The sequence below is a fragment of the Rhinoderma darwinii genome, chromosome 10, assembly GCF_050947455.1.
Source record: "Rhinoderma darwinii isolate aRhiDar2 chromosome 10, aRhiDar2.hap1, whole genome shotgun sequence".
In the NCBI taxonomy this organism is placed as follows: domain Eukaryota; kingdom Metazoa; phylum Chordata; class Amphibia; order Anura; family Rhinodermatidae; genus Rhinoderma; species Rhinoderma darwinii.
The window spans coordinates 45429752-45455752 of NC_134696.1; the positions used below are offsets into that span (position 1 = coordinate 45429752).

At 42.6% G+C, this 26001-nt stretch overlaps 1 protein-coding gene across 1 annotated transcript; it reads right to left on the minus strand.

Moving 5' to 3' along the window:
* Positions 1–403: 403 nt before the first annotated feature.
* LOC142661417 (uncharacterized) lies at positions 404–25301 on the minus strand. The gene is made up of 5 exons (XM_075838807.1): positions 24491–25301; positions 9871–9956; positions 8797–8865; positions 8510–8564; positions 404–444 (listed from the first exon to the last, which is right to left on the minus strand). Exons 1-5 carry the CDS (start codon positions 25299–25301, stop codon positions 404–406), a joined length of 1062 nt encoding a protein of 353 aa, XP_075694922.1.
* Between the last annotated feature and the right edge of the window lie 700 nt (positions 25302–26001).

The following is a 26001-nucleotide window of genomic DNA, read 5'->3' on the forward strand; positions in this document are numbered from 1 at the left end:
GTGGCTGCACATCGTTCTAATAAGAACACTATGTTCAGTGCAAATGAATGGAGAAGAGTGCATGATGCTGATTGGTCACTGATTCGTCAGCATCATACACTTCTATTCACAACGCCCAGTTAGTAAAACAAGTAAACACGCCCAGTTAAAAACACAATAAACGCCCAGTTGGACATACGAAAAAAAACACGCCCAGTTGTCCATTTCAAAGCTCATTTGCATATATATATAAAATAGCTCATAACTTGGCCAAAAATGAACGTTTAAAAAAAAAAAAAAGTTACTGTTATCTACATTGCAGCGCCGATCACATGCAATAGGAGATAGGGATTTGAGAATCTGGTGACAGAGCCTCTTTAACATCCTTATCTGGAAAATCAATATTAAAAAAAAAATGAGTCACTTACTGATATAGAGCTCCTGAGAGTTCATCTATGTAGCTCCCTGCAAAATAATACAATCATACATGTTATATATCACACATATACATTATAACATAGATGTTGCCATTATACAGATCTCTAATACAGCGCCCATAGAATTATTTGGGTCCATACTTTACCTCGTATGCCTTAGATATTTTATTCATAGACCGAGGTTTTTTGTTCCATATTTTGGAGGTATTCTCCCTTAGAACACTTTCATACGTAGAAATAGGGGAGTTGAAACCAGCGCTGAGAGTGCAAAATCTGTTAAAAACGGGAATCTTCTTCCAAGTTTTAATGTAACTTTGTTAAAAACAAAACAATGGACTACGAAAAAATAGTGGTGATGGGCAGGTAATGTCCAAGGTACAGAGAGTGATGAGGAGATAGGCAGTAGCCTACGCGTTTCAGACCCCTGCTGGGTCCTTAGTCATTTTGCACTCTTAGCGCTGGTTTCAACTCCCCTTTTTCTGCTGTTTCCCTTGCGTGTGCCGACACGAGGATCCGTGCGCTGACTACCATACCCTACTTGTGACAAGGTGAGCTGGAGGATATTCCCCATTTTTTCTGTACTTTCATATGTACATAGTTTGGTCAGAATTTTGCATCGGTATTTGTAAACCAAAACTAGGAGTGGATCCAAAATACAAGAGGGGTGTAAATCTTTCCATTATACTTCTTCTGCGATGAAAACATTCCTGGTTTTGGCTTACAAATACTAACCAAAATATCGATCAAAATACTGCCGCTTGAAAGTGGCCTTAGAAGCATTGCTTTTCACGGAACCACCATATTGTGGCACCTAGGCTGCCTACAGCGCCATTGTACAAAACCATAGGGACTCCATGTGCTGCTATAGAGACTCCTTGCACACCACATTGCTGTCTACATGACAGCTACAGGGAACTTCTCCTTTAGAGATGACTTGCAGAATAAATTAGGCGATTGCTTAAACAACAATCACCTTATATAATGTCATTACATACTTGTACCGATTTTGGCGGGAGACTCCAGCAAACCAGACTGAAAAGGGGGCGGGGTTTATGTAAAAGTGGGGATGTAATCTACTGATTGACTGGCAAGATGGCTACATTAAATTTTATATTCCCCAGGCAATTTTTAAGTAGATTTGAATTGCTCCTGTAGAAGTGATTTTGATATTAACTTTATCTTTGGAATTTAAGTCATTAATGTAATTCCATAATATAAGCCGAATGCAGAGATATCCATCATAAATAGAAACTATGAGACCAGGTTTAAATGGCCCATTAATAAATCAAGACATAAAATAAGGACATAGTAAGCATCTATGAGGGCATTTATAGAGTATTATTAAATTCGTAGAGAATTATTATAATAATATATCATAATATATTATATTTATCGTATGTACTATGCCTATGTATGGAGACTTTAGAATTACCCCGTATATTTATACTTTGCTCTTGTGTGTAATTATGCCTTTTTATATAGCTGTTAGCGCCATCTACAGGCACACTAATCACACACATCAGTTCATGACCAGCATGAAAGATTAAAACTCATTTATTATCTGATAAAATAATTTTGTTCATGATCAGAAGATGAAGGAGACAATTGCGTTAATGGATTTGGTTTTCATATTTTCGCAATATTTGACTGTAGTAATTAAAATAACAGGTTGAAAAACAAAGTGGCAATTTCGGCCAATTTATAGACAACGTCTGCGGGGTGTTAATTTTCATGTCAAGAATATTGATGTTAGCCGTTCACAGAGTGTGCGAACTTTGCAGAGCTAAAGATAAAATACTATTTTCATTTTCCATGATTGATCTGCCCCCCAGCACGAACATGAGATGTCCACACGTTGATGGAATAGGAGCGGCTGGGACAGGGGCGTAGCTAAAGGCTCATGGGCCCCGATGCAAAAAGTCTTACTGGGCCCCCCCCCCCCGCAAACTTCTCATGGCCGACGGTCCGCAGCTTTCAGCTGCATCGCTGGGTCTCCTAAGTGACCCAACAATGCAGCACTAGCAGCCGGGGCGTCACTAAGGCTGGGTTCACACACACTATTTACGGACGTAATTCGGGCGTTTTAGCATTGAATTACGTCCGAAAATGCGGCTCAAAAGCGTTGGCAAACATTTGCCCATTCATTTGAATGGGTCTTACGATGTTCTGTGCCGACGGTCATTTTTTTTTACGCGCCGCTGTCAAAAGGCGGCGTGTAAAAAAGACGCCCGCGTCAAAGAAGTGCCTGTCACTTCTTCAGACGTAAATGGAGCCGTTTTCCATGGACTCCATAGAAAAACAGCTCCAATTACGTCCGTAATGGACGCAGCGAAAGATGCCTGCACATGCCATTACGGTGCTGTTTTCTCCTGAAAACAGCACCGTAATTTCAGCCGTAACAGACGCCGCCGTGTGAACATACCCTCAGGGCTTAAAATGTCAGGGGAAATAGCCCCAATACATATGTGTCCGCCCAAAAAAAAGTGTGTATATGAGACAGCATATCTATAGCACTACGACCCTATAAACTATGGATAGGATTAGATACAGTGGTGCAGCAGACAGTATCACACATGATAGGATTAGATACAGTGGCCCAGCAGACAGTATCACACATGATAGGATTAGATACAGTGGCTCAGCAGACAGTACCACACATGATAGGATTAGATACAGTGGCTCAGAAGGCAGTATCACACATGATAGGATTAGATACAGTGGCTCAGCAGACAGTATCACACATGATCGGATTAGATATAGGGCCCAGCAGACAGTATCACACAAGATACGATTAGATACAGGGCCCAGCAGACAGTATCACACATGATTGGATTAGATACACAGCTCAGCAGACAGTATCACACATAATTGGATTAGATACACAGCTCAGCAGACAGTATCACACATGATTGGATTAGATACAGGGCCCAGCTCGCTGACATTGCGGCTCCAGCGCTGGACCCAGGATAGGTAAGAATAATAATTTTGCTTCTTTATGTGTTACTGATTATTTTTGTGTGTTTGTGTTTTTTTACAGGTTCGGTTGTTGGACTTCGGATTCGAGGACTTCAATGACGGCGTTTTTTTTATTCTCAATAAAATGGTTAATGAGGGTTGTTTTTTTATTTCAATAAAATATTTTTTCTATGTGCTTGTATCTTTTTAAACTTTATTATCACCGCCTTAGTAATGGCCGCTGGCTGACAACCTCCATTACTAAGGGGGGGCTTAATGTTAGCAGGTGTAGAGGCTACACTAACCCCTATTATTACCCCGGTACCCACCGCCACCAGGAGTACTGGGAAGAGTCGGGTACGAACCAGTACCCGTCCATCTGTAGTGACGGGCAGGCACCGGGGCGGCCGCAGGCTGGTAGTTTTAGGCTGGGGAAGGCCAAAAACAGTGGCCCTTCCCACCCTTGTAATGCTGCCTGCTGCTGCTGTGTTGCATCTGGCTGGTTATGAAAATTGGTGGGGACCCGATATCGTTTTTTCCAATTATTTTTTTTTTTTTTTTAAATGACGTGGGGTCCCCCCATTTTTCATAACCAGCCAGATACAATAAAGCAGCAGCAGCCTAGCGTCACCAGGGTGGGAAGGGCCACTGTTTTTGGCCTTTCCCCTGCGGATAATACCAGCCTGCGGCCACCCCAGTGGCCGACCATCACTACAGATGGTCGAGTACTGGATGGTACCCGGCTCTTCCCAGTACCCCTGGTTGCGGTGAGTACCGGGGTAATAAAGGGGGTTAGTGTTCGCCTCTGCACTGGCTAACACTAAGCCCCGCCTTAGCAATGGACGCCGTCAATCAGCCGGCGGCCATTACTAAGGCGGTAGTAATATAGTTTTAAAAAAAACACAGACATAGAAAAAATATTTTATTGAAATAAAAAAAAAAACACAGCCCTCATTAACCATTTTATTGATAATAAAAAAAAACTGTCATCGAAGTAGTCCTGGAATCCGACGTAGTCCAACGACCGAACCTGTAAGAAAATACACAAAAAATTATTAGTAACACGTGTGTTAGGCTTAGATACAGGGCTCATGTGTGATACTGTCTGTGGGACCCTGTATCTAAGCCTACCACAACGTAGGCTTAGATACAGGGTCCAGCAGACAGTAATCTTATACAGTATAAGATTACTGTGTGCTGGGGCCCTGTATCTAAACCTACAGTGTGGTAGGCTTATATACAGGGCCCATCAGACAGGATCACACATGGGCCATGTATCTAAGCCTACCATGTGATTGGCTTATATACAGGGCCCAGCAGACAGGATCACGCATGGGCCATGTATCTAAGCCTACCATGTGATTGGCTTAGATACAGGGCCCAGCAGACAGGATCACGCATGGGCCATGTATCTAAGCCTACCATGTGATTGGCTTAGATACAGGGCCCAGCAGACAGGATCACACATGGGCCATGTATCTAAGCCTACCATGTGATTGGCTTAGATACAGGGCCCAGCAGACAGGATCACACATGGGCCATGTATCTAAGCCTACCATGTGATTGGCTTAGATACAGGGCCCAGCAGACAGGATCACACATGGGCCATGTATCTAAGCCTACCATGTGATTGGCTTAGATACAGGGCCCAGCAGACAGGATCACACAATCTGTGATCCTGTCTCATGGGCCCCCTAAGCCTGATACATCGTAGGCTTAGGGGTTGTGCAGTCCCTAAACATTGATGGCCTATCCACAGGATAGGCCATCAATAGCTGATGTGTCGCCCGGGACCCGCAAATCAGCTGTTTTGAAGGGCCCGCAGCACTCGTACGAGAGCTGCTTCCCCTTCATTTCACTACTCACCCACACTGTGAATCGCCGACACGGATTCACAGTGTGACCGGAATGAAGGACAGGAATGAAGGGGAGCAGCTCTCGTACGAGTGCTGCGGCCCCTTCAAAACAGCTGATTGGCGGGTCCCGAGAGTCGGACCCCGCCAGTCAGGGCTATCTTACCTTCCTCTTCGGCCGCGGCGGGAGTTCTGTCGTCTTGATGCTGTGCGCGGCGCATAGCGCTGTGACGTCATGCGCTGCGCACAGCGCTTGACGTCAGGACCTCCGCTGCGATCCGGAACCAGGAAGGTAAGTAAAGTATGTTACTATAGTAACAGGGGCCCGCGGCCCGAGTTACTATAGTAACTTTGTATTGATGTGGTGCGGGGGGCCGTGGGCCCCCCTGGCTTCGGGGCCCGGTCGCAATTGCGACCGCTGCGACCCCTATAGCTACGCCAGTGGGCTGGGATCATCCTGGGTTGATGCTTTCAGAATTTAAAGGGATTCCTTACCTTCTAAGACATAAGGTCCCAAAGATAACGCGCTAGGCATCCTAATATATACTGTGGTAAGAATTTATCTTGAGGACTGTGTCTGTAGAGGGGTATTTTCTTTACATATGTTTTCCATACATGTCCCAACATTTTGAAATAAAAATGTGAACCCTTGCCCTCACCTTCATAGAACAGCTATGTAACACATATGTGGCATCCCTGCGGGTCTAGGGTTCCCGGTCTAGAGTCATACTTCCCAACTTTGAATAAGACATTCTTACACAGTGATTTTTTTAGTCCCCCATTAAGTTTGTGGTGTATCTGGACTTTTCAAAGGCGTTTGATACTGCACCGCATAAAAGGTTCGTATATAAAATGAAAAAGATGGGCCTTAGGAAAATATGTGTAATTGGGTCAACAACTGGCTAGAAAACAGAGGGTGGTTATTAATGGTATATCCTCAGAGTGGGTCGCAGTTACCAGTGGGGTTCCAGGGGTCAGTATTGGACCCTCTTCTTTTTAATATGTAGAGGGTTTACAGAGTATCATTTCAGTATTTGCAGATAATACTAAGCTCTGTAAAGTAATCAACACAGAGGAGGATAATGTAATACTACAGAGGGATTTGTAGAAGATGGGGGTTTGGGCAGAAAAATGGCAAAATTAAGTTTAATGTGGATAAATGTAAGGTTATGCACTTGGGCCGAGGAAACAGATTTTACAATTATGTACTATATGGTAAAACACTGGGTAGAACTACTACTGAAAAAGATTTGGGGATATTGCTGGACAGTACATGTACCTTTAGCAACTAGTGCCAGGCAGCTGCTGCCAAGGCAAATAAAATCATGGGATGCATGAAAAGAGACATAGATGCTCGTGACAAGAACATAGTTTTACCTCTATACAAATCACTAGCCAGACCACATATGGAATATTGTGTAAAATTTTGGCCACCTGTGTATAAGAAGGACATGGCTGAACTAGAATGGGTGCAAAGAAGGGCGACCAAGGTAGTTAAGGAAATGAGTAGATTGCAGTACAAAGAAAGCTTATCAAACTTGGGGCTATTCAGTTTAGAAAAAAGACGGTTTAGGGGCGATCTAATTACAATGTACAAATATATAATTGAACATTACAGAGATCTTTCTAACAATCTTTTTACACCTAGGCCTGTAACAAGGACAATGGGGCATCCTCTACGTCTAGAGGAGAAAAGGTTTCACCACCATCACGGGATTCTTTACTGTAAGAGCAGTGAGACTATGGGACTCTCTGCAACAGATTAATATGATGGTTGATTCTTTGAACAAGTTCAAGAAGGGCCTTGATGCCTTTCTTGAAAAATATAATATTACAAGTTATGAGTATTAGATTCTGGAGATGGGACATTGAACCGGGATTTATTCTGACTTCCAGGGAGGAATTTTTACCCTAATGAGGCTATTGCCATCAACTTCATGGGGGCTTTGCCTTCCTCTGGAATAACACAGTAAGAATATAGGTTGGACTTGATGGACCTGTGTCTTTTTTCGAAAATATCAACTATGTAACGTGTGAATAGACACAAATGGAGACAGCCACAATGTGTTCAAAAGGGATATTGCCAGTTATATCCCTGATGGTCTTGGGTTCCTTGTCGAGAGTCATACTTCCCAACTTTGAGCAAGACAATAAATGGACACTAACCCACAACATATTTTTGTGTCCTGTCTCTCTAGGTGTTTTCGTAGCCAGTCACAAGCTCTCCCATATACAATTAATCCACATGACATCCATAAGTGCCTGCCACATACTCCCTATACGTGTCAGCTACATGCCTTCCCATTATTTCTAGCAGCATGCCATCACATATGCATCACATATACATATACAAATGCCAGCCCAAAAGTGCCTGCCACATTTTCTGCATGTCTGCCACATGAACCCCATTTACAGGGCCTGCCGTGTGCTCCCCATAAGTGCCTTTTACATTTTCCTCATATATAGTGCAGCCAAATGTCCCACATAATTGCTAGCCACATGTCTCCATATAAAGTTAAAATCACAGCTTCCCCCATATAAAAATACGTGTTTTGAATTTTAGTCTTCTCACGTCAGCAGGGGGCAGCATCAATGAGTGATACTGCCACCTGCTGGCAGTACTAATTCTAATTCTTTCTCGTCTAAAATTGTTACCAGAGTCCTGAGGACCTTTCTAGGACAGTCGCGCTGAATCTGCAACACTTGGGAGGTATTCAATGGGCTGATATCTGAACAGTGTTTTTCTTGATTTGGAGGACCCAGCTAGTCCATGTATTACACAAAAAGCCTATGGTTTTCATTGGGCACTATATAATGCCTCATCTCTCCTGTGGTGGTGCTGCTGTGGAAGTGAGCAGTTGCTGCTGGATCCACCCAGAGATTCCAGATGATTTCTGGGTGGTCTCCGCAGGAGGAAACCCTTTGATCAGCTTATCGTCAGGGACCCCTCTAAAGGAGATGGTGACTATATTTCAGCTTTTGTATTAGGACCGGAGAGCTTTAAGTTACACCTCTAAGTCTCGTTTTAAAGAAGTAAACAACTCCGCTTCTGGCATGTAGTCTGTTTCTTCATTTCATCCAATCTATTTTAGGCTGATGTGGAAAAAAAAGGTACAAGTGATATCTCATGATTGGGTACTAAAGAAAGAAATCATTTTAACTGTAATGTATACAGTAAATCTGTACAATTGGAGTGGAAGGCTTTATGGAAGGCACACATACAGATCCATTATCATGTCAGCTCTGGTCATCTGGTGGACCAGTCTTAACCTGTGGATGACTTACCAGGCTTGCAGGCTGTCTCACATATAACTGGGCACACGTAGCAAAACTGGCAATACTGCAACAAGAAAATTGATTATTCACAAGAAAATCTGTGCCTTTTTGTCATTTAGCTTTGTTGACAGTTCAGTACAAATCAGCGTTGCCATACTAACATTAACCACTAGGTGGCGCAATATGCTTTTTATTCCCTTTTTTTACTTGTAGCCATGCATTTATGTAAAAGGAGCCTATATGCATAGGTAATTGTTTACATTGAGGTGCTTCCAAATATGTGAATTGAGACTCACCTCGCAGTTTTTACAATGCTCGCTCTTATCCTTTTCTTCACAGGGGCATTTATCACAGTCTCCACAGTGCTGGGGGGGGGGGGGGGGGGGGGGATAGAAATGATAACACAGATTAGTTTGCCTGGACTACACACTTCATTAACATTTTACTTAACTGGGGGCTCTTGCAATGCAGAGATTATGGGTGCACCCTCCTGGCCTGCATCTACCCAGTGCTTGCAAGGAGCAAGGTCCACCCTATCCTCTGTAGACATAAAGACTCTACTGGTGGACCCTGTACACCCTCTGCACCCACAACTCTGTGCTGGGGAAGAGGGTGTGATGTTCTGGGAAATACCCAGAGGACCACTTTGTGCTCTGCACCTCACAGACTTTCTCTGTCCGCCCCCCAACATGTACTCTACAAACAATACTGGAAGCGCTTTGCTCCATTTTAGTTGCTTTCTCCTGTATTTAATTATCTAAAAGGATAATACCAGTATTATGTACAGAGTGCATGAAGGGGGCAGGAAGAGCAGGAAGTCTGTGAGGTGACACTTCAGCCAATAGCTGCAGAGCAGGAAGTGATGTCAGAGAAGGGGGCATCGTTGCAGTAGCTGTTATTTCCTGCGGTGTTAAGGACCTGTAGTGTAAAGAGCTCCTTGGAAACTTGCATTTGAGGGAACAGAGTTAAAGAATTTACAGCCCTGAAATGTTTAATATGCCTAGTAGCTCAATTTGACGAACTGTGAGAATTTGACCAGAGTTGCACAATAATATCAATCATGAACATCCACATAATATCCACATAATATTACAAACAATTACATTTTTTATGACTTTCCACTGTGGTCCATCCATTTTACCTTCCATATGTGCAAAACCACATTTCTGAAACTTTATTCTAACTTCTCTGCCAATGTCTAATCATTATGGGAAACCAATGGAAATAAAAGGAGCTAGGAAATGTGTCCATGAAGTCTAACAGTGATGTCACTCATTCAAGTCTGCATTTTGGAACATTAGTTGTTCATGCTTTCCTGTTCTTGTTCATGCAGCAAAGATCAGCAGGTTTACAAACATTAGATAAGTTACCTTGCAGAATGTGCAGTAGCGACACAGTGACCCGGCCTTGTATTCTTCATCTTCATCATCATCATCATCATCATCATCGTCATCATCTTTAATGGCAAAAGTACAACATTGATTGACCTCTGTATGATGAAATAACTATCTCCTAAATATGGATCTCACTGTAACAGTGCCAAAATTCTTGAAGGGACCAAATTTCTGCTTACCCAAAACTTAATGAAAATGCTAAAATGTGGTCCATGTTTTACTGAAGCCACTCAAGAGCACCCAGCTGTAGGTAAAGTGAACCGCGTTGCTTCAGTGCCACGTATGGAAACTATGGAAGAGTTTTAGGATAGATGTGCTATTCTGACCTAATTATCAATGTAGAGATGTTGGCAGATATACAGTCTCCACGTTCCTATACAATAGTAACAATAAGGTGAAATAGGCGACAGCTAACTGACAACATAATGTCCTTAAAAGGAGGACCAAAGGTTTAGATGGCACAGCCCACCCTGCTTTCATCATACTTCAATATAAAACCCAACAATCGACACTGGGTGAACTGTAAAAAGCTATTCTGACCTTTCTATAGGCCAATAAAGCTTATAGCATAGCTATATGGGGGGCTGAAGTAGTCGCCACACACAGGACCTTGAACCTGAGCGGCCCCAAAGGCTCCTCTGCCTCATAAGAAGGCACTAGTAATATAAATGCCACATGGTAGTTGGGGGGCCCTGTTAAAGATTTTGCATTGTGGCTCAGGATCTTCAAGTTACACCTCTGTTCTCATTAATACTGCAAACCTCATTTTCCTAGGAAGATTTATAACACCATGTGACTACCATATCTGTGTTTCCACTTGCAAAGTAAACCACCTCTTCACTGCCTTTACACCCCTTAGGATACTACGTGTTGCACCTTCTTTCCTTTCTCCTCCTTTACACCCTTTTTTCCCCATTTATTTTTTGTTAATGCTCCAGCTTTATAAAACTCTTGACACCTTATAAGCTTTTCAGAAATTCACAGTTGTGACAGTCTGTCAGCTGGATCATGACTGTTAAAAAGAAGGGGTCCCTGGAACATTTCTCAGTGCTGTGACCCTTTGGTTTTAGCCAATGTTGACGCAAACCCATTGAATTCCCTTGACAAATGTATTGCTCATTGCTTTCCAAGACTGTGAAGGCTGAAGGGCACGAGAGCCTTCCAATTGACAGGGACCCATCTGTAGAGTTAATAAAAACTAATTTTTTTATTCCTTTATTAATTAACTGAATTATTAAGGCATATTTTCTGCATATTTACTGCCAGGTTACCCCATAGATTACAGCTGATTACTGGGGTGCCAAGAATGGGACCCACTGGGATCAACTCATTTTTGGGAGATCATTTTAACAAAAAGAGATTATTAATGGAGAACCCCTTTAACCCTGTCCCTCAAATGGATGTAACTGTGGGTAAATTTTTGCAGTACAGTCCCACAAATGGGCATACAGTTACCTCCATGGGATGGGGGGGGGGCACAGGAGCTGTGCCAACACCATCCACACAAGGTGCCAGCTTTAATATACAGCCGAAATCCTGCTGCAAAGGCCTGGGTTGGAATCAATAGCGACCGCGGCATTTATTTGACTAGATAGAGGGAGGAGGCTACCTATGTTACCCCATCGGCCCATTTGCGACACGATTGCAGGGTGCCGAAGAGTTGTCATGGCAGCAGTGGGCCTAACAAAGGCCCCCAGACCTGTCATGGCTGTATGCCAAAGGCACGGCCTAACAGATTGTCAATTTTACACTGACAGGCAATAATGCTTTGGTATACGAATTATACCAAAGCATTATATCAGCAATCAAACTTTTGCTTTGTGAAGTCCCCTAATGGGAGTAAAAATCTATTACATAAAGTTAAGTTTATAAAAAAAAGAAAAAGTGTACACAGTAAAAAAAAAAAAGTAAAACTTTTTTTACCATAAAAAGTGGTTTTATTTTGTGCTTTTAAAAAAATACCCATATGTGGCATTGCTGCAATTGTACATACAATGTTATTTAAAGGGAACCTGTCACCAGCATTTCACCTATTAAACCAGCACAGCCTAGTGGTAGTGGGTGAAAAATTATTTCTATATAACGTATAATTGTCTTCTGAGTCGGCTATGTACCTTTAGTATTCAGCTTTTTAGTCTTCCCACACCGTATGCTAATGAGCAGAAAAGAGTCAGATCTTGGTTTGAAAAGAGTCAAATCTTCGTTTGAAAAGAGTCATATCTTCATTCCTCAAGTCTTTCTGAGTTTACCCCGCCTCCTTACTTTTGATTGACAGCTCCTCGCCTTCGGCCAGCACACAAAATCCCTCGCTTGTGCATTGATGTCCTCTTCTGGGGTGTGCGCACAAAGTGACACCGGATTATTACGATAAAAGGCGGGAAATGTTTGCAGACCATTATTTACAGTCGGAGGAGGAGTTTAGGAGAGGGGATAACGCTAATGAACTTTTGATAGCAGCGGCCAGTGAGGGATAAGTAAAGTTCAATAGGTGAAATGCTGGTGACAGGTTCCCTTTAAACTGCAGAGACTTGCTGGCTCGGGTGTCTCTGTAACCACATGGCTACCTCTTCGACGGTATATTTGGTTCTGATAGGGGGTCATCGAGGTCCAGCTTTATAAATTTCCCAGAGGTAGGATAAGGGCCCTCAACAAAATGTTTCCAGCCGTAATTGTACTTGCGCAGAACAAGCAGTTACACAGCAAATTCGGCTTTGCTACATCCTCTGTTACATCCATAGAGGTCTTTATTTTTAAAGTTATTTTTTCTACACTGAACTGCTGATGTCGTATGATTTTTGGAAATGGGCCCAAGTGTTAACATCTCCTTTTCTACTTTTTTTATTTTTTACAAAGGGAAGTGGCTTAGTAAAAGAGGGCCCAGCTAATTGCGGCCCAACAAATTCCCTATAATTTACGGCAGAAACTCGTTAAGTTTACACTGTCTAAAACTAGACAGTGGTAGTAAATCTGCCCTAATGAGTTATGAAAATTGGTTCGAGGCATCAGGACCTCTGGTCTCGGTTGGTTAGGAGTGTGCTGGTGTCAAGCAGCACCTGAATGGGGTCTAAGTTTAATCTTTGATATGTACACTGCCGGGAGCCATGATATATACTGCTATGTTTAACTTAGTCAAAAAGGGGAGGAGGCTCATTGTTCAAAAACACTGCTTGCTCTCTACAATGCACGTTTCATAGGCAAATGGTCCCACCGCCACCGTAACTAGAAAATAACAGGGCTTCCTACTTGATTGTATCTAAAGAATTGTTAATGATTGTCATGGCTAATAATTACCGGTGAATCACGCCATTGGGGACTTTGATGACAAATAGTTTACTCTCTAGAAAACTATCTGTTGAAGTGTTGATAGAAAGGGGCCCAGAAACTTTTCTTGCTCAGAGGCTTCATGCTGCCTATGTCCGGCCCTCACTAAGGCTAGAAGAGGATCTGTCACTAGTTTATTAATTCCCTATCTCCTAACGAATCTAATAGGCGCTTTGCTGCTGATAACTACAGTGTAATTTGTTTCAAAAAAACTTTTATTATTTGCAAAGTTATGAGCATTTTTCTAAATATTCTAATTTGTCTCTAATAGCTAAATAGGAGGTGACTCTTTCTTTTCACTCTGGGCGGTGTAATGTTTTCTGTATGACGCGGTCTAATCATCATACAGCTTCTCACCCTTCCCTGCCCAACAACACAGTGTGATCATATAGTATACAGCTTCCATTCCCGACTGTGTTTTCAACCTGGTGATATCTCAGGTTCTTTACAGGTAGAACTGCGATCCTGGTGTCATATGAAAGATTAGAATCTCATCTTTCATATGCCACCAGAAGCATATAGCTGTTTGATCCCCCTTCCCTCCAGCCTCAGTCTCTCACACTGTGTGAAGCAGCTTCATGCTGATAGGACAGCGTCAGAGGCTGTGAGGTAGCTCCACCTCAGGAGAACCGCTGGTGTTGACGGCCCATTTGTCAAGTATAGCCTCATTTGAATATTTATAAAAAAGCTAACTTTTAAGCATAACTTTTAAAATAATATACGTTTTGGGACAGAATTTTCACTAGCATTATCAGTGTGATAGCGCAGATTACCTAAACTAGTGACAGATCCTCTTTAAAGGGTTTTTCCAGCCAATAAAACTTGATGGCCTATCCTCTGGATAGTAAACCTACAAGAAAGAGTCTCCTGACGAAGCCGGCTTCAGGCGAAACGCGCGTCGAGGCGTTGTTCTGTGCCACATCTCCCTACAACCCCTTCCTCCACCATGTCTCTAGGTATGTTTTTGTATCTACATCCCTGGTGATTTTTGTATTTCTGCTACTTCAATTTTTATTGCCATTATTGTAGCTTGCTTCTTGCCCTACGTATTTCTCACCAGTTACAATTCACTAGACGTACCTAGTAGTTCTGCACTCACTTGCCTTTTGGCTACTGCCATATTTTTATATATCTTTTGTGTATATGGTGTGATAAGGTATGGGACGTTTGTTTTTAGATGGGTTGTCTCTGTTTACCTCATGGTATGTTTACATCTACAGTGAAGGAAATAAGTATTTGATCCCTTGCTGATTTTGTAAGTTTGCCCACTGTCAAAGACATGAACAGTCTAGAATTTTTAGGCTAGGTTAATTTTACCAGTGAGAGATAGATTATATAAAAATAAAAAAAATGAAAATCACATTGTCAAAATTATATATATTTATTTGCATTGTGCACAGAGAAATAAGTATTTGATCCCTTTGGCAAACAAGACTTAATACTTGGTGGCAAAACCCTTGTTGGCAAGCACAGCAGTCAGACGGTTTTTGTAGTTGATGATGAGGTTTGCACACATGTTAGATGGAATTTTAGCCCACTCCTCTTTGCAGATCATCTGTAAATCATTATGATTTCGAGGCTGTCGCTTGGCGACTCGGATCTTCAGCTCCCTCCATAAGTTTTCGATGGGATTAAGGTCTGGAGACTGGCTAGGCCACTCCATGACCTTAATGTGCTTCTTTTTGAGCCACTCCTTTGTTGCCTTGGCTGTATGTTTCGGGTCATTGTCGTGCTGGAAGACCCAGCCACGAGCCATTTTTAATGTCCTGGTGGAGGGAAGGAGGTTGTCACTCAGGATTTGACGGTACATGGCTCCATCCATTCTCCCATTGATGCGGTGAAGTAGTCCTGTGCCCTTAGCAGAGAAACACCCCCAAAACATAATGTTTCCACCTCCATGCTTGACAGTGGGGACGGTGTTCTTTGGGTCATAGGCAGCATTTCTCTTCCTCCAAACACGGCGAGTTGAGTTAATGCCAAAGAGCTAAATTTTAGTCTTATCTGACCACAGCACCTTCTCCCAATCACTCTCAGAATCATCCAGATATTCATTTGCAAACTTCAGATGGGCCTGTACATGTGCCTTCTTGAGCAGGGGGACCTTGCGGGTACTGCAGGATTTTAATCCATTACGGCGTAATGTGTTCTGTGATACCATGTATTGTTTTTCATTAATAAAGATTTCTATTTTTTACGATACGTGGTAGTGATATAATTGTACTTTCCATCAGGGTGCTATGTTCCCTGTGCTTTTGTGCTATTTAGGTTGTTTCTATCCTCTGGATAGGCCATCAATAGCTGATGGGTCGAGGTCCGACTCCCGGGACCCCCGCCGATCAGCTGCTTTGAAGGGGCGGCAGCGCTCGTATATATACACATTGACTTGGTACACTGTTTGGCCAGCTGCTACCCCGCTACGGCGGTACGGCCCAGTGGGTCCACATACCCACAGATCGTGACATTTATCAGTGCAACTTCTGAAGGTTTATATGCTCCTTTTTACCAAGTGACTCCCAACAAGAAGGAGCCCAGTGGGCACACAAGCCATAGCCACTGCCGCCATCATGGCTTGAAACAAGTGAATTTTATTAATTGTTCAATATTTTAGTGTTGTGTATGTTTGTAAATAAATGTTTTAAGTGAGAACTTTGCCTTCGGTGATATCTAAATTCATTTGTTTTCCCTTCCTTTGCAGGATTCTTAGAGAACCATCTAAGGATGTATTCACACAGCGTGGTTTGCAGCATTTTTGCCGCACGGCTGAAAACCACACTGCAAAAATGTGTATTTTTATTGAGATTTGCCGCGGTTTTGCAGTTAGCATGGAAACCTTGATAAAGTGCAGTAAAATCGCTAAAACTAGTGGTCAAATGCAGTTTCACTGTAGTGAATGGGATATTGACTATACTACTGAAAATAACCATGCAAGAAGCCATTTTCCAGCAATAACAGCTGATCGCCAGGGTTCTCAGCAATGGCCCCTCCAGTTATCAGATTATTGCTGGGGGTCCTTCCAACTATAGTACATGACAAGACACCCATGGCAATCACTTTTTTCCAGGACTTTCTGTATTCTGCCTATAAAGACTGTTCTTTCCTCAAACGTATTGTTTAGTGCAAAACTTCTAAGATTTAATAATAAGGCGATATTTGCTCTTATTCTCAGACCTGTCTCTAGATATTATTTAATATTATTTTTCATTGTATAGATTTGTTTTTACAAATGGTCCCCTTGTATTTCCCACAGGGGCCTTTACTAAAGAACATTGATCAAAACTCAGCCACACCAATTTGCATCCCATAAAGCCCTGAGCTCATGTGTACCATCTGCCAGCCAGCCATTTTTAATCATCTCCCCTTACCCGAGAGCAGCTGCAGTCCATGTTGTACATCTTTGCTTGGCAGTTATAAAGTGCTGTGTACCACATTTGTTAACTGTTTTAGACACTTTTTGCATGCCTTAACAGGAGTCTAGCGGTAAGGAGGCGTGGCTTAAACCTGGCGTGAACTAAGCCAACCAAGAGGTGGTATAAGCAAAAGAGTCTAAGATGTCTAGCTAGAAGCGCCAAATTCATCATACAGCATGCACCACTTTCATAAATTCTTCTTAGTGTCTTGTCTAAGTTTAGACTGTCTAAAACTCAGACAGTATTAGTAAATCTGCCCCAATGTGCTGTTATTGCACTGTCATGTTATGTTTTATTTGTACAATCAAATGATTGTTGGCTCTCTGGATAACCCTAATTGTTTTGGAGCCGGAATGATCGATCCGGACACCATCACGGCTAGATACTGCTGTGCCATAACAGCTTCAGGACATTGCACCATGGTTACACCGTGTCCTGATGCTTGGTCAGCGCTTACTTCATTCAAGGGCGATGTTGCCACTTGCCACCAATGTGTATTAAGTGTTCGGGTGGAAGAGGAGGTACCTGGCTCGTGTTAGAGCTGCTGCGATTAGAGCTGAGACGAGCTGCTGTAGCTGTGAAAGTGACAGGCATTTTTTTTTGATCGCAGTAAAAAAAACACCTCTACCTCCAATTGAAATCAATGGGAGTCAATTTTGGCCTTTTTTTTTCCGCGGCCTTAATGCTTATATTAGGGAATTACATAAATAGCACTTCCATAATATACAGGTATGACTGATCCAATAATTTGAGTTACCTTGCACTTGGATTCTAATGGCTTCCATGTGCTGTCCGTTTTTTTTGTGGACTAATACACTAAAATGGGTGAGACGGACCGCAAACACGGACAAGAATAGGACAAGCGCTATAATTTTCTGGAAAGGACACACAGATCCGCAAAAAAACGGACGTGTGCACGGCCCCATAGAAATGAATGGTTCAGTATCCACAAAACAAAACGGATAGGACACTGAAGAAAACTACTGTGTGCATGATCCCTAAGACTGACGCTTATTCAGCCTTATCCATAAATATTTATTCCTATCCAGGAGCCCAAGTTCCCAGAGGATTCTTGTCTACGGCAATAAAAAGTTGTTACAGTGGGCTGGACTTTTGAGAAGTGTTTATGTGGCCCCACTCATAAGGAGGACTGAACACAGACAGAAGAGGACCTCTGTGTGAATAGTCCATGGTCCACTCATTGACGACATTTCTCTGGATTTCCTAGTAAATATCTCACTGTAAGCCCTTATTCACACGAACGTGTTTAACGTCCGTGCTACACGCGTGAAAATCAGGCACGTCACATGGACCTATGTTAGTGAATGAGACCGTAAAACTCACGACATGTCCTATACTTGGGCGTTTTTCGCGCAGCACATGGACGCACTTCCGTGTGTCGCTCGTTATTCGCGCAACAGTAGATAAAGAAATGAAGGAGAAAATAAAAGCACTTCCTTAATTTCTTTTTCTAAACAACAAAACCGTGTGTCATAAGGATGGAATATGCGTGAAAATCACGCAGCCAAGCAGCAAACACTGATGACACACGGTACTGCAATGCGCGCAAAACACAGTGTTTTTTGCGCGCGCAAAACACACACGTTCGTGTGAATAAGGCCTAAGAAAATAAAAAAATCCAGAAAGCAGGGGTGTAGATATAGGGGTGCAGAGGTAGCAGTCGTATCTAGGCCTTGGTGCCTGAAAGGGCCCAAAGGCACCAGTATTATAAATGGCACATGGTAGATGGTGGGCCCTTTTACAGGTTATGCATTTTGGTCCAGGAGCTTAAAGTTACTCCTATGTCAGTAAGGCCTCATTTACACGAGCGTAATATACGCGCGTGCGACGCGCGTGCTTTTCACGCGTGTCGTACGCACCTATATTACTCTATGGGGCAGTGCAGACGATGCGTGAATTTTGCGCTGCGCGAGTGCGTGGCGTAAAACTCACGACATGTTCTATAATCGTGCGTTTTTCGCGCATCACGCACCCATTGAAGTCAATGGGTGCGTGAAAACCACGCATGCCGCACGGAAGCACTTCCGTGCGAACTGCGTGATTCGCGCAAGAGCTGTCAAACTGAATGTAAACAGAAAAGCACCACGTGCTTTTCTGTTTACAAACATCCGAACGGAGTGCATTAGACATGAGCGAACCGAACTTTACCGGGTTCGGCCGAACTCGTTTTGACCGAACCCGGCAGGAGACAGTCACTGTGCAGGGTGCTGAAAGAGTTAAACTGGTTCAGCACCCTGGACAGTGACTTCCGATTCCAATATACGTGAACGTGTCAAAAAAAAGTTCTGACTTACCGATAACTCCCGGCTTCTTCCTCCAGTCTGAACTCCCGGGATGACAATTCAGTCCAAGTGACAGCTGCAGCCAATCACAAGCCAAGCACACGCTGCAGCGGTCACATGGACTGCCGCGTCATCCAGGGAGGTGGGGCCAGATGTCAAGAGAGGCGCGTCACCAAGGACGCGTCACCAAGGACGCGTCACCAAGGCAACGGCCGGGAAGTTCTCGGTAAGTACGAACCTCTTTTTTTTTTTAACAGGTTACGCGATATGGTGATCGGAATGCACTGTCGAGGGTGCTGAAAGAGTTACTGCCGATCAGTTAACTCTTTCAGCACCATGGACAGTGACTGACGTCGACTAGCCTCATCTCTATGAAAATCACGCAGCCGCGCATCATACACGGATGACACACGGAGCTGTCAAGTGCCTTTTGCGCACGCAAAACGCTGCGTTTTTTGCGTGCGCAAAACGCACACGCTCGTGTAAATGAGGCCTTAACTGTGAGCCATGGGAATTATTTGTGAAATCCTTTACGTGCACAGTAGGAAAGGTGATAGCATACCTCCCAACTGTCCTAGATTCAGCAAGATTGCCTCGGATTCAGGGCGGTGCCCCGCTGTCCAGAGCGGCTGGTGGCATGTCCCAGCGTCAACTCCATCTGCATCTTCAGGATGCAGCTGGAGTTGAATATAACACCACTCACTATGTAACACCTGCCGTTAACGGCTTGGTACATCCAGAAGCGATGCAGTGATGTCATCACGCCTGTCTGCGCCGAGCCACACACTGCACAAACTGGAGGAATCCTGCTGCCGGATCTCCTCTACTTGTTGTAGGAACAGAGCTAGGTGAGTATTTATTTTAATATTTTTATCAGGCACTATGAAGGCATTATACTGGGTGTGGGGGCAGCTATGGGGGCATTATATTGTGTAGGGGCAGCTATAGGGGCATTATACTGTGTAGGGCAGCTATGGGGCATTATACTGTGTGGGGGCAGCTATAAGAGCGCTATAATGTGTTGAGGCAGCTAAAGTGGCATTATACTTTGTGGGGAGGCATTATACCATGTGTGCGGGCATTACACTGTGTGTGTGGGCATTATACTGTGTAAGGGGGCATTATGCTGTGTGGGGAGCATTGTACTTGCGTGGGGGGCATTATACTGTGTAAGGAAACATTATGGGTCTTTCTACTGTGTGTGGTGGGCACTATTGGGGCAAAACATTGTGTGGGGGCATAATACTGTGTGTGTGGGCATTATGCTGTGTGTGATGGGCACTATAGAGACATTATACTGTGTGGAGGGCACTATTGGGGCATTATACTGTGTGTCGGCCACTATGGGGGATTATACTGTGAGGGGAGGCAGCATGGAGACATAATACTGTGGCTGGGGGGGCACTATGGGTGCATTATACTGTGTGTGGGGGCATTATACTGTATAAGGAGCATTATACTATGTGTCACGGGCACTATGGAAGCATTATACTATGTGAGGGGATACTATGGGGGCATTATTCTATGTTGGGGCCACTATGGGGGCATTATATTGTGTGGGGAGGCACTATGGGGCATTATACTGTGTGGGGAGGCACTACGAGGGTAAGATACATTGTTGGGGGCACTATGGGGGCATTATACTGTGTAAGCTAAACTAGGTTTGTATGGGCGGGGTCAGAGGTGTGACTTAACAAATACAAAATTGACGCGGCGCCACAGGAGTTGTCCCTCATTACAATACTTGTAGTTCGGAGGCATGTGATTTTTTTTTTTTTACGCAGCTACTGTGGTAGATTAATAATTGCAGGTATACCCCTTTAATTTAATATGACTAAACTGTGCTGAAAAGATTGGATAACTTTAAAGCTATTATCATGTACAATTTATTACATATCAAATAATTTTTGTCAAGAGAGGTTGAGAGTTGTAGTACCCCAAACTATAGAAAGAGAACACGGAAACAGTTACAAAGACAAAGCAGTCATTCAGGCTTCATAGGCTGTTTAGTGAAAGCATTTATTAAATGGTAAGCGAGATTTGCTGGAGCAGCTGCACAGGGCTGCGACCACGTTCCACGTTATAATAAGCACACGAAACACAAGCTGCACCAGGGTTAACCTCTTCTCTGTCACAGAAGACTTTGCATTTTTGTTACTGCACTGGAAATTAGAGAGCAGGTTTGAAATGGTTAATCTGGCCTCTTTAGCTGATCTCAGACAATAAATTAACAACTTCCCTGCTGAATCCACAAGATTTTATTTTGCAAATTAAAGCCAAATATTGAAATGGACTAGATTTGACATTTTCTTTTGGATTTAGATATAAAATGGGATGTAATAGATTAGAAAAATTGGTCTGTTTTTGTCTTCTTCTAAAAACAGCACCTCTATAGGCTGTGTCTGGTATTGCAGCTCTGCCTTATTTTCTCGAATATAGCTGAGCTGCAATACTAAACACAACCTATGTGGCGCTATTTTTAGGAAAAAAAACTTTTTTTCCTAATTTCACACTACCCCTTATAGAAGAAACACTTTATTTCCAGATTAAGGCCTTGTTCACACAGTGCAGATGTGCAATTCTGATTTTGGCTTAACAAATGCATGCAGAAGCTGCAGCAAATCTGCATTGTGAACAAGTCCTTAAAGTGTATTCCATTTTTTTTAAAATATGTTTTTGATTAAACTCAGGGTATTCCATTTTTCAGTATGCATGAATATATATTGCGGGGGTGAATCTAATAAAGATGTGTCCTTTTCCCCGAACCAATACAACAGTCATTGGGGAGACTTATGAAAATTGATGCAAGTGAAAAGTTGAGTTAGTTGTCCAAAAAAGAGACCTCCGCTAATCTTTATTAAGGTTCCCCTGGTATATAGAGGAATACCCCTTTAATCTGATATCTAGTATAATTAAGGCCAGGGCTACACCTACACTTTTTGTAGCACAATCTATTGATTTGAACTGTTGAGTGACAGTTGCGGTCCAGAACATTGCCTGCAACTCAATGTATTTGGACTGCAGTTGTAGATCAATAGTTCAAATCAATCTGTAGCACTACAAAAAGTCTTCGTGTAGCCCTGGCCTAAGGTTGGGTTTTAACGCCGCGGTTACAATGCGTTAAAAACTCGTTTTTTGCTGCAATTTTGCAAAATCAGACTTAGGCTGGGTTCACACGACCATGTTACGTCCGTAATGTACGGGACAGTTGTCCTGCAGCGAGGCAGGGACTCCTAGCATCGTACATAACTATGATGCTAGGAGCCCGGCTCCCTGCAGTGTGTTCGGTCCGAATCTTCCGGCCTAAATACGTTCCGTACATTACGGACGTAACATGGTCGTGTGAACCCAGCCTAAGAGTCTGCTACATATAGCATTTAGGTAAAGCATGAAATAGTTCTTTACTAATGCCACTTACAAAAGTGCGGCTGAAATAGGACATACCGTATGTACCTCAAATCCAATGCCAATTTCATGTCTATGGTGACCTGCGGACTGCCCCAACATCTGCCATTAGGGGAAGCTGGGATCGGACTGGTTGGACTGGAATCTGTAGATTCTATTGTTTCCCTTGAGATAAGATAACTCTGATGCCCCTTATCCCATTAGTAATAACATGCCCACTCATATTGATCAAATGGGCAGGTTATTACTATGGTGAGATTCGACATAAGATGCCGCTTATGGTATTTATGGTATAATTGTTCTTCTCATGACTATAGCATGTCTGTACTTGTATAAGGAATAAGGTGATAATGGCAATTTGCTTCTTTGACTCCTCTACTAGGCCTTGTTCACACAGTGCAGATTTGATGCAGATTTTGCAAGCATCTTTTTTAATCCAAAACCAGAATTGGATCCAGGAGAACAGACCTAAAATACCTTCCTTTACATATTACTTCTATTTTGGTTCCATTGCTGGTTTTGGCATGAAAAATACTTGCAAAATCTGTAAACGAGGTTTAAGATACAGACACCTTTATATGACATATACCAGGGACACCTGAGGCTACTTTAGTAGCAGCCTGTCTGTAAGCGGCAATAGGGAGGACCCCTTAAAGTATAGAGGAACAATGAAAAGGAGATCTCATTCTTAAAGGTACAGTACACTACACCTGTGTGTTTTGCACATTTATCATTCAATACAAAGACTAAAGCTGTCACAATTTGTCTTTAAAGAGACAGCATGACAATGTATTAAACTATGGCACTATGCTATGTATGTCTTCCATGTATTTGGTTTCCTCATAGGGGTTTCCAGCTAAAGAACTGTCAAATTGAAATGTCATAAAAGTCTCAAAATGAGAGGGTCCCATCTCCATTCTTAGTGGCGAAGTGGCTGTGAGTGATAGCACTCATAAGTTTCCATTCATTTCAATGAGGAGTGACTGCGCATGTCAAGCCACCTCACCAAATGGGAAATGGGATTTCCTTCTCAAGATTCTCCAGATTAAAGGGGGTCCAGCCAGAGAATCTCAAGGGCCCTGAAACATATTCTGTAAAGGGTCCCCAACTAACAACCATCATTTATAGTACTGGTCTCCCCATATGGCATAGAGGGACCTTTTAGGGCTCATAGGGGATCCAGGGCCCCTATAGTTACGCTCTGGGGTCCTGCTGCTGACCCCCAACATACTCACTGTTTCTGACATGTCTTTAGCTGGAATAACCCTTTAAATGAAATATAAGTATATAACACAAATACATTTGTATATGGACAAAACATTATGCAAAACCATATTAGCTGTATACGTATAACAATTATATATTGTCTTTATCAGATCTGTATAAATAAAATACCTCTAAAATGATAATATAATGCTTGTTCCTCAAAACAGACAATGCTTACGCTAGGCATTATGAATAAGACAGTGGTCTGCAACCTGTGGCTCTCCACGTGTTGTAAACTACAACTCTCAACATGCTCTTACATCCAGCTCTCCAGCTATTGTAGAACTAGAACACCCAGCATGTCCAACATTCACAGGTTGTAGACCACAGCCAAGTAAGCAGTCAACCTTTCAGCTATTTTATGTCAACATCATCATCATCATCATCATCATCAGTAGGTCGAGAAAAGTTAAAAGATGAAGGTTAAAGCCATTTTATTTAAGTTGATTTAGTGTTTTATCTGACATCCTTTTCACTGCTTCGTTCCATTAAGGGTTACAGTAAACATTTTAGATCATTAGTAATTTGTAAGCCGCAATTTGTAGTGTCCCAAAGTGATCTGGTCCTCCAGTAGAACTTCAGTCCAGTCCATACCAATGTCCCAGTGATTTTGTCATAAATAAAGCAACGAAGACATAGCAAACAGCGGCATAAGCTCAATGCTCAAAGCTCAATTTTTTTTTAGGAATCTTGTTCATGCTGGCAGCCAAATGTTAAATAAAGCCTGTCAGCTAACGCTGCTAGCTTACAATGGACAATTGACATACAAAGATTTCTTTTTTTTTCATTCATGTAGAAAAATATTGATGATACATTTCCATTATTGTGAATAGTTAAACTTGAGATGATCCCTATTTATTTTCAAAATATATGAAACACTTTAGTCTTAGTTACCTTCATCATCATCATCATCATCGTCGTCGTCGTCATCAGCATCCTGTTTTTTTTGCTTGTCATCATCTTTATCATCGTCATCATCGTTATCGTCGTCATCGTCGTCATCATCGTCATCATCATCATCATCGTTGTCATCATCATCGTCGTCGTCATCATCGTCGTCATCATTGTCATCATCGTCATCATCATCGTCGTCATCATCTTCATGCTTTTTTACTATTTGATCATCGTCGTCATCGTCATCATCGTCGTCATCGTCGTCGTCGTCTTCATCATCATCATCATCGTCGTCATCATCTTTATCGTCGTCATCATCTTTATCGTCGTCATCATCTTTATCGTCGTCATCATCATCATCGTCATCGTCATCATCATCATCGTCGTCATCATCATCGTCATCATCTTTATCATCGTCATCATCATCTTTATCGTCGTCGTCATCATCATCGTCGTCGTCATCATCATCTTTATCGTCATCGTCATCATCGTCGTCGTCATCATCGTCATCGTCGTCATCATCGTCGTCATCATCGTCATCATCGTCATCATCATCATCATCATCTTTATTATCATCGTCGTCATCATCATCATCGTCGTCGTCGTCATCATCGTCGTCGTCTTTATTGTCTCCATCATCATCATCATCCGCATCATGATCTACATGAGCGCTATCATTATTATCATCGTCATCATCATCATCCTTGACCGCACCTTGGGCCTGCCCTTGAACTCCAGGCAGTAAATTCACATGGAAGGAGCAAATAGCTGTGACTAGTAGGCACAGCAGCCACACTTTCTGTGAGGCCATCTCAGTACAAAGCAGAAGTCAACTTCTGAAGTCTTCTACCAGCAGTATCACAGCGTCCTTTCAGCCAGCGCACAAAGGTGACAACTAGATGAAGAAACTTTCTAGTAGGTTAAAAGAGTTCAATCCTGAGAAACAGTTCTCATTCCTTAATAATCCAGTAAAAGGAAGATCTTGGGTGGGAGACAAGAAGACGTCAGCAGACAACGGCAATACTGAAGAAGAAAAAGCCTTGGGAAAAAGGAGTCCAATGCTAAGAGCAGGCGTGATTGATAGCAACAAATGTACATAGGGAACTTTCTATCTCCCAACCAATAGGTGTGGAGGAAGGTCTTTTTTTTCTATCTCCACGGTGCCGCTAATATAGAAAGAGATGATGGCACATATCCCTTCATGACCATATTTGTGATCCACTCTGTGCAAAAGGTCACTGAAGGCAGCACTGAGACATGTTACTAGTAAGTCTGAAATGCCTCCGTTGTGTGGCTATACTTAGGACTTATCAGACTTTACTAGTGCCGTTCATTGTGACAAGTACTTTGTTCCTGTTGTCTCTGTACTTTTTTTTATTTTTATAAGATATGAAAAAATCAAGTTAGTTTGCCCCTTATAACAAAGTGAAATAGTGAAATAATTGGACAGGTCCAAATCCACGTGACTGCACTGGAATAGCAAAGAAACACAAAGATGCAGACTTGGCAGA